Genomic DNA, 10,384 nt, shown 5'->3' with positions numbered 1-10,384 from the left:
AAAAACAAATTTAAGAGACCATTTTAAAAGCATTTTGAGATCCTTTTGTTTTTAAATACAGACACAGGACTGCAGCATTAGGTGAACCTGTTATATTAATAACAGCAGACTGTATATACCCAACATTTATACAAGCGTATGACTGACATATGTGATGTCCAGTTCATTAGCCGTCCAACCCCAGCATGTGCCAAGGACCGAAGGCTCATTATAAAAGTCTGCGTATAGTGATTAAGGTGTTAGGTTAAACTGAATGCAGTAACACTAATTAGACTGCATATTATGCAAATGCACATCTGCTGTTGGCTAAAGGAGCATACTCACCTCTGAGGTTATCAGATGCAGCCTGCTCACATCTCCCTGGATATAAACAAATGTATTTGGTGATGGACACATTCTTTAAGGTTAGAGGGATCTTGTGATCTCTTTCAGGAACACTAAACTGTGTATATGTATATCCTATTGTTGACCTTTGAGTTTGAAAAGGACGGCGCAACATGGAGGCCGTGCAACAAGAATAATGGAATAAAGGACAACGGAGGAAGAAACGAGAGAGTGTAAATGTGTACCGATTGTTTCCTGAACTCATCCACAGGCACATTACATGCGCACGTGTCTAAGCTTAAAACTATGAAGCCTGCATGAGTCATGCTGTGATTCACCTGCACCCTCGCTGCGACTGAATAAAAGAAAGAGCAAACGGATACATCAATTGTATTGTGACGGTCTTTAATGGAAGTAAAACCGCAGGATGAATTATGATCTGCCAGACAATCTGATGCTCTTAGCAGACAGATTATGAATGAAAAAGCAAAGTGCTGTGGTTCTAAAAATCCACTAAAGCCTGATTTTAGTGATGTTGCTGCCGAATGTTGGGAATTCTGATTGTTTTTTAAAAGAAAGAGAAGTCTTTTTTGCTGCGTTTCGGCTTGACAGGCATTTTCAGAAACATGACTTTTTAACCTTTTTGGTAGCAAAATGAAATATTTAAACATGCAAATAAAGTTAATACAAATAAAAAGGAAAAATAAATTAAAAACATTTTCTCACCAGTGCTGGATTTCAACTTTTTGTCTTTTCTCCTTTATTTTCTGACCTCTATTGTTTGCTAAGAGTCCCTGGGGATGGGTGCAGTCATAATATTTAATGTTGGTACTTTTCCTACAGCATCAGAATAACCTAATGGTAATCATTAGCCCTCTGCTAGGACTACAAATACAAGCACAGTATGAATAAAAATACAGAATCAATAAGATTTGGTTTTCAGCATGTCCAGCAGAACAGAACAGTTCACTTATATAAATGCTGTGTTTAAATATTGGTAAATTCAGTACAACAACCGGCATTTCATTTTTGGTTTCATAACACAGGAGTTACAGTTTAATCTCCCACGTGTTCAGCAATTTTCCAAATAAAGGCCATGGAAATGTTTTTGTGACGGAGGCACTTTGTGACACGTGCTGCATAAACAAGTTTTTCCAACATTATTTTTTTCAATCAGTGTATAAACTTCTACACAGCGAGCTGGAAGGCAGCCTGGGATATTCAATATTAAAGACAAAGATGGAGTGTATACAAAACAAGCCCATCAGCTTGTTAACAGTCACATTTCACAGGAGGTGCAATTCTTGTAACGCGCTGTCTGAACTTCATTTAAAGACTCCCCCCTTCTCAATGTCAGCTACAAAGATTACAAACACAAATCTTGAAACACATTCTTACACACCTTTACACTGGGGGTGGAAAAAAAACCCTTAAAAATATATATATAACTATTCATGACATCACAGCAGCCTTTGGGATTTACTGCTGTCCTTCATTTTTGACCCTGCAGGCCACTGCGGTGATCAGTGCTGCTCCCTTTCCACTTCCATCCTCTGACTTCAGGAACGTCACCTCACACTGTGGCGCCAAATCCCGCAGTGTTTCTTGCATAATGGCAGAGAAACTTAATAAGCAAAGGAAAGAGAGAGAGAGGAGAAATAAGTGTCAAAAAGCTGCAAGAAACTCTCTTCCTCTACTATGCAAATAAGAGTATTTTCGCAGCTGATGACTACGTTGTCTTAAATTTAATACATCCAGATGGTCTTTTCTTTCAAGTCAAAGGACTAAAAAGATACATTTCTGCAGCTCTTTGTACAAATCATGAATAGTTAATTCAAAAATCTACAATTCACATAGTTTCCTTCTTTCGCTGAACTGCAACAGATCGTATGACTGTGCAGAAGAAAGCGATCATGTAGTTGTGGTTAGAGTGAGGCGAGTGCCTGAGACAGTGTGACAGGATGTAAATGAACGTCCACCCTCGGCTGAGCTAATGTTAGCTGGCCTCACGCTTCTTTTGTTTGGCAGAGAGTGGGAGGAAAAAAGCTGCTCACAAGACACTGCTGCTGAGTTATTCAAATAGATTTTTCAAAGCACAAATACCTTTAAGTTTGACTGAATTCAAAAATGCATACTTAACATATACAAAAAGCTTTTTACATGGATAAATAGCACTGCAGACAGAAAAAGAGCCTTATTAAAAGATTTGGGCAAACACCTACACAAACCTTTGTGCTGGTAATGCAAGTGGTTCATTTATTATTATTGCCCTTTTTCAGCTGATGAATGAAGGCCAGCTCCCAGAGCAGGGAGCTTACAGAACACTTGAACAAGGTCACAGAAATTACAAGAAAAAAATATAATAAATTAGTGAATATGAAAGTGTGCAGTGCAGCTCTTTATCCCAACCACTCACGGCTTAATAGTGCAGGCTTGTCTGATTCTTATGAACTGTAAATAAAATGCTGTTTTAGGAGATAACTGCTTCTTACTGAGGATGCGTTTTATAAAGCGTGCCATCCACTCCCACGGTGATGGAGAGTTGATTCAAGTTGCGATTCTGCCGTATCTTGTCGACAACAGCGGCTAAACCGGCGCCAGAGAGCTGAGCGGCACGGCGGGCGACCACGCTGCACACCTCCTTCACCAGCACGCTGTCGTCGCACGTGGAGCCGGTGAGGCCCAGGTGCTGCAGGATGGAGCGAACCTGACGCATGGCGAGGCGGTCGCTGCGGGGTCGGAGAGAAGAAAGTGTTATGCACGCGCAAAGAGAGTCCACTTATTAGACACACAATCATGCAGAGCATTTATAATCAGAAAGAAACACAGAACTTTAAAGCAGACAAAGTCTTACACGTGCAAATTTAAACCCTATAAAGACTCAGAGAGATTCATGGTTGGATTTTAGAAAGATTTCAGACTCCACATGTTGGAGGATGCAGCAAACATGGACCTGCAGCATTGTGACCTACACAGGAGCACTATTTTTTTGTTTCATCTATTTTTCTATTTCCACATCTTTTCCTCTAAATGAGAGTTGCCACATGATGTTTTCTATCTCGCTTCATAAAAAGCCTTATGGATGATGAGCCGCTGCGAGCTCTCACTCCTCTGCAGAGGACATCTGCAGCTATGGGAAAGTGACAGATGGAGCCCTTTCTGACCAAAGACCTTCTTCCTTCTCAGTCCGTTGCGACGTGCAGCCAAAAGGATCTTAATCACTTCATAATTATTTCAGTTTGTGAGCTTTAATTGATAAGTATCAACATAGTTTAATGTTCTCATTCTAAATGACTTTGTGTAGAATCATTAGAATAAATGTCATTTTACCCATTTAAAATATTGTAATTCCACATCAAATGTGCTGAAAGTAAAGAGCGCAATTTATGAACACAAAGTAACAGCCTTTCTCTGAAACATCTCTGATCTCACCCATTTCTTTGTACTTTTGCATTCATCTGCTTCTATCAATCTCTTTAAAATCACCCAGCGCGATTGATGTTTCTTTAGATTAATCTGTAATAACACATCTTGGCTCTTTCATGTGCACTGTAGCAGAGGAGGTAAATCCAGGAGGATTCAATTAGAATGCTAAACTAAGCTTTTGATAAGACAGAGCCCTCAGGCCCTTAACTGATGCTACTAGCATACAGAACATTTAGAAATCCTGCCATCATCACACAGGTTGCAAAGCCTACTCTCATTCCCAGAGTTTCAAATACGGTCAAAGGTCTGCTTGTCATTGGTCTGTCACATCCTCCTTATCACATGCAAACGACACCTTGGTATTATTTGTTCACGCTGGATGAGCTGAACTTCTTAGCATGCAGTGTTAATGATGCATACAGTAGATGGACTGGTTCTTAGTAGAGCAGGGCGATATGACCAAAAGTATTTATCACGATATACATTTGAAAATTTGTGATAAGGATATAACTGACGATATAATTGACACTAGACAAAACACTTTACAACTCCACAACTTTATTAGTGCAAAAAAAAAAAAAAAAGACATCAATGTATTTTCACTTAAACAAGCAGCTGTTTTTTATGTGCATTAAAGTTATATAAACATTTAACAGTGCAAATGCAAATTCCTTGCTGACAGTTTAACCAAAAGGCATTTCCAGTGGAAATTGGCCGACATATCCTCAGCATAACCATGTATAATATCCACAAAACTTAAAAAGAGGTTATACACACACAACACGGTAATATTATGTTGAAGCACAGTACGTATCACTCCACCAGGCTCCTGCCTACGATAGCCGTAATGCTCCAACAATCCATCAAGCGGTGCGGGTTCGTAGCTTAGCAAAGTCGTACTAAAACATTTGACAGATTTTCGAGCGTCGTGTACGACATAAAATCGTTTCGAGGTCAGTAAACACAACCAGAATTCATACATAAGACACACGGGATTATAAGGGGCACTGTCGATTCTCAGAAAAAATCAAAGGATTGATTTTAAGTGTGCCGTATTTTCCAAAAAACACGGTAATAACAACGGCCTGCTAGCATGCTCTACCAAAAATAGTGCTTTGTTGTGTATCTGACGGACGAAAGCTAAACCAGTTCCACACCACTGAAGTTGCAGCATTTTTACAAACCAGTTCTGGTTCATCCGTTTCATTCAATGATCCGCTTTCGCTCTTCTCATTCTCTGCCATGGTTTTTTCGCCATGTGCGTATGAAAACAAAACATAGGCACTGCGCATGCGCGTTTACCCATATTCTATCGCGAGATTTCATTTTCTTATTGTTGCCCAACATTATACCGGTATTACCGTGAATGGTATGATATGGCCCAGCCCTAGTTCTTAGGCAGCACTTTTCTGCTCTACTACTCAAGTAGAGTTCTTTGAGTGATACTTGAGCACTCAGCTTTATCCACCATGTTTCATTCACTTTAGTAGAACATCCAAACTCTGATGAATGCACTGGGAGCAACTCCGGGCTCTGGAGCGACTAGGGATCGAACCCCCAAGCCTCTCCGTCCTAAGCCTGATCCTTCCTGATCCTGAGCCACAGCTGCCGTATTCAGGAATATTTAAACCTTAAATATTTAAATCGGCTTAACTGTTTTTGCTCTGTTTCTTTTCTGTCTTACCCTCTGCACTGGGCTTGACCAGGACACTGGCAGTGCATCTCTATGATACCAGCAAGATCTTACACAATAGCAGCATTTAACACCCTGGGATAACAAGTGGCTTTACAATAGTCTGAGCAGCACATGTATTGGAGAAGCATCGCAGCCGAACAGACTGTGGTGTAAAGTCGAGCTTCCTGTTTTGGACTGCTAACTATCATTGAAAAGGAAAAATGGTTAACTCTGTTAACTTTGTATTATATTTCACTAACATACTTAAATAAATATAAAAATATAAAAGGATAACTGGAAAGTATAAAGGATGGCAACATATTCAGACACTGTGATATTATGTTATCACATCTAAATAGTCTGTGTTGGTTTCAAAGAACAAAAATGAGTCAGTGATACAAAAAGTATTGACATCATTATACACCTCAGGCTTTAGTACAACAAATGCCAATCATGTGACCAAGATGGTGTGAGCTCGACAGACATGTTGAGACTAGAGCAGTTTGTAATACTCACCTTTCGATCTGCGACAGGAACTTTGTCTCAAAGATGCCTCGCGTCTTCAGTCGCTCTGACACTTTGCCCCTGAACAGCAGGCCCTTAGCGGTAAAATCCAGTAACACGTTCCGCACAATCTCCCCCAGGTACATCCCACTGATCATCTTTTCATACCTTCGAGAAAACACACAAACTTCAAATTTTCCAGATCCAAGCACACAGACAACACAGTAGCCACAGTATTGACATTATCACCATTTACAATTTCAGTCCCAAATGTTACTAAAAAGCAATTTAGTGAGCAAGCAGCAATTTATTTTGAGAAAGAGGAGACAGAAACGTTAATTATGAGAAGTCAGATAAGTTATTTGTTAGATTAACAAAAACTAATGTCATTACTAAAGCAGATTTTAATGGAATAGTTACCAGAATGTGTAAGTGGGACTGAAATGAATTCTGTCTAATGTTATATGCTCGGCATGTACAGGACACACACTGCATGAACTCCCTGACGTGACACTGAGACTGCTTTTTACAGATATTCCAAAAGGCTTCTTTAAAAGAAGAAAAAATAACTTAATAAAGCACTTCTTCTTTTGAAATAATCAATGTATACTATGCCTGTATAGGTATAGCTCTGCTGTCTTACTCACAGCTACAGCTTAATGTTCTCTCATGAATAAGTCAAGAGGAAGCCAGTGATGTTGCCCGACTTGTCTTTAAAACAACAATGTGTCTTTCATTTCATTTCATCTCCCGGTCAAAGGTGTGACCGTCCTCTTCGGTGGCTTGGTATTTTGTATTTTCTCAGAACAAAGACCACAAAGTGCTTTAAGCCAACAAATTAAATGCTTTGTCTGGATGTGTTCAGATAAACAGAATAAACAAGAGAAAAATGTAATGTGGTGGCCGGCCTGAGCTCCTGTGGACTTGAATACAGAATATATAGATTTCAGGAAAAAAAGGCTGAACTTGGATGGTTCTGGGACAGCTTTGAACCCTTTATCTCATTCTCACAGGCAGATGCTCTCAAAGTCAATCAGATTGGATCGACAACTCCACAGAGGTCTGGGCTTTTTCTGGAACACTCAAATACAGTCAAGACTCATTTTCAAACATATTCAGACTCACTTGCTCTGGGCTTTTTGAACCTGCCTGTATATATTCTAATTCCACTACAAGCTAAACTAAAGTGCAGCTTTTGCTTTATTGTTGAAATAAAGAAACAATCAATCAACACCATAACTGCTCAGATCTCCAAAGAACTGCAGTAAAGTGATCATAATCACACAAACTCATTTTCACAGATAGTACTGAAACTGAAAAGCAAAGGGAAAACTTTGCTTTTCAGTTTTTTCCATTTTAAGATACATGCAAGTGTGTATGTGTGACTAGTTACTCTGGTAAAATGTCCACCTATCATCTTATATCTATATTAATTAAATAATATATAATGTTATATTGCTTAAATAGTTGCATGCTGTTGAGTTTGCATGTGTAGCACATGCACAACATAGAAAACAAAAATACTTTTGCAGTTTTGTGTTGTTTTGTATGCTCTGTGTATTCAGTTCATTGGTATTGTTTTTTGTTATTGTTAGTTTGTTCTTGATGGAGTCTGCTGTTTTTGTTTTGGTAATTAGAAACTGTTAAAAACATGTTGCTAACAGACTGTATTTAAGTATCCAAAGATTGCACATTTACAGAGATGCTCATCAAATGACCCCAGATGACTTTAGCTCTTCTTCTGTTTGATGTGTTTTTAATATTTGATCTGATGAAGCTGATGAATTTATTTTTCCTTAATCTAATTCTATTTATAAGAACAACATGAAACCTGAACCCCAAGTGGAAATCACTCTGCGTCGTTTTAGTTTAAGAGTGTCTCTGCAACAGATATTCCTGCAGACACAATTCTGCTGTTTTGTAGTCCATCCAGTAGTTTGATAAACAATCATACAAGAACTGTGCTTTTAAAAAAAGATAAAACACTTAACTTATCCAGACAGCTGTATAAACAGCTCTTTGGGTGAATAAAATAGCTGGCAGCTATGCTGAGTCTCTATCATTCAGCCAAAGGTACTGAGTGATCGACTGTGTGCAAAGAGCCAAGAGACAAATGTGATCAGACTTAATTCTCAGCATTTAGACTTATAATCCACGGCCCCTTCACATCTGCAGGGAGAACAGGACAGGCTACATTTTTCAGTAGAGTCTTTCTACAACATCGAACTGCATTTGCATTTTTCAGTTCTTTTAATGTTCTTAGATATATTTGATCGCATAGAAATATTTTACATTTTATCATTGAAATAGGTGACACTCATAGGGATCATTCTGTGGGGGAAAAGAAGAGTTATATGATTGGTGAAATGCCCCTTTTGGATTGGTAAGATGCTGCCAGCACCACCACTTTAATGTGAACACACAGGGTAACCCCCTGGGTTAACTTAGCAAGTTGATAACCTGCTTTATGCAATCACTTATCCTGATCACTGATGCTAGGATAAGTGAATCCAGATAACAGGAAGGTAATTTGGGTGCACTGAAGGTCATAGTACAGGGCGCTGAGGTCTAAGCCTACAACAGTCACCAACATAGTTGTTTAAAGAATATACATTTTTTATTCAGATTAACTCTTGCTTTTGACTTGTTGGATTTTAAATGATGTGTACTTTCAAAAGGCCCTGATGTGAAGTATAAGAATTTGGTGAATAATGGCCTGTTTGTTATGAAGTACAGAATGCTGCAGCGGCAATGTTTTTTTGTAGGCCAACCTGAAAGTTAGCATCACTCTGGCTCACTAGACAAAAAGCCACTGCCAGTTTGTTGGTAAACATTTGGACTATACAGAAGTTAAGCTTTGTGCGAATTAAAGATTCATCTTTTGGATAAATTGTTCAGCAAGATAATCATCACAAACCAACATCAACCATAACCAATGGTTAGCATAGCACTTAACCATAAACCTTATCTTAGGCATTAAAGAAAGAAAATACTGACGTCGATGCAGAGAAACTCACATCTGGGTATCATGACACAGTGTTGCAGTGTCACATTACAGAGGGAAAGAAACGTGAAATTTTAAGAAATAAAATAGTGCAAATTGAGTTTAAAGCACAACAGGGTTCAATTTATTCTCAACATGTTTGTCTGTAGTCTAGAAATGCTGAATAAGACAAACTTGTTCCTCCTTTTGTAACAAATGTTTCCGATTATTCCTTCATAGTTTTTGTTTGTTTGAGTATTTGACAATGGTAAGATTATCTGACTTGTGACCATAAATATCTTAAAGGTCTAGTTTATACTGAGCACTTCTAGAGCCTGATATTTCTAAAAGAATAATGTCAGTAATTTATAAAAAAATAAATAAATAAATCTGTGATTCCAGTTTTCGACACTGAAACTTTGTCATTATGGGAAATGTCAGAACTGACCGCTGGAATTGCTTTACTCCCACAGAGAGCTCTTGATGTGTGACACTATGAGGTTATCTGTTCAACAACTGTCACAGTGGTGACTTGCAGTGTAGTGCACTCTCCACGTGTCTTTTAATTGGCAGCATTATTATTTCATGATAGATTCCCTGACTCTTCTGTGTTTCTTGAGTGTGTCTTTCTCTCAGTCAGTCCTTGTCTTGTTTTTCCCTTATGTGTTCATAATGGTAACTACATGTGATGCTGTTTGTTGTGAATCTTGGCTCTGAGAATCCACGCTGTGGATTTTTCATTTATTACCAATCCAGTACCTCTGTTTCCCAGGGTAGTTAGAGCAGGCATCGACGAGGTGATCGAACTCTGTGCAAAACTCCTCTAGTTCCCCATTTTCACCAAATGCTCCCCACTCGACATTGACACACATGCGGCCATTATCGCCCTCCACCAGTTCGATGTTATGCATTTCCTCCATGTAGCAGGCATTGGTCCCTGTGCCTGAAATTAATCAGACAAAATACGAAGACTTTCATAGAACAGCTTGACTACAAAGATGATGAATAAATAGAAATATACCAGACAATGTTTGCAAAAAATAACTAAACTTTGATGCTTAAAAAAGACTTCAAAGAAGGAAGGAGGTGGCCAAACTTACCGACGATGAGTCCCACCTCACATTTGGGGTCCTCGTAGCCGCAAGTCATCATGGTTCCCACTGTGTCATTAACTACTGCCACAAAGTTCAAATCAAATTCCTGGAAGCAAAGTAAACAAACTTATTCATATCTATGAACCGGAACTGAGCATAAGCATAAATATTAATATTATCCACAGCACTAGAAAGACATTATTCGCTTATCTACACTCTTCACTCATCTGCAGTTCTAATGGTTGCGGGTCTGAGAATCCTCATATTGCTTTAGTGCATCTAACTCTGTGAGCACCGGAAAACACAAGATATAAATCATAGTTTTGGTAAATTGTCAGATTATATAATAAGATTCTGTACTTTTCTAACAAGCGCTAC

The 10,384-nt window shown here is 38.7% G+C and overlaps 1 protein-coding gene across 2 annotated transcripts in view; it reads right to left on the bottom strand.

Annotated features, from left to right (window-relative positions):
• Positions 1-712: 712 nt before the first annotated feature.
• The window catches only part of hk2 (hexokinase 2), a 38,188-nt gene continuing 28,516 nt past the window's right edge, over positions 713-10,384 (bottom strand). For both annotated transcript variants that reach the window (XM_085180664.1, XM_085180665.1), the window contains 5 exons: positions 10,013-10,112; positions 9,672-9,855; positions 5,942-6,097; positions 2,817-3,053; positions 713-1,948 (listed from right to left, as the gene is read on the bottom strand). In XM_085180664.1, coding sequence (XP_085036790.1) covers positions 1,804-1,948; positions 2,817-3,053; positions 5,942-6,097; positions 9,672-9,855; positions 10,013-10,112 — 822 coding nt within the window. In that variant the 3' untranslated portion in view covers positions 713-1,803. The remainder of the gene's footprint in view (positions 1,949-2,816; positions 3,054-5,941; positions 6,098-9,671; positions 9,856-10,012; positions 10,113-10,384) is intronic.

Source organism: Neolamprologus multifasciatus, chromosome 12, assembly GCF_963576455.1.
Source record: "Neolamprologus multifasciatus chromosome 12, fNeoMul1.2, whole genome shotgun sequence".
Taxonomy (NCBI): Eukaryota; Metazoa; Chordata; class Actinopteri; order Cichliformes; family Cichlidae; genus Neolamprologus; species Neolamprologus multifasciatus.
The sequence above is the reverse complement of the archived record's forward strand: the minus strand, read 5'-3'. Positions and strand labels throughout refer to the sequence as shown.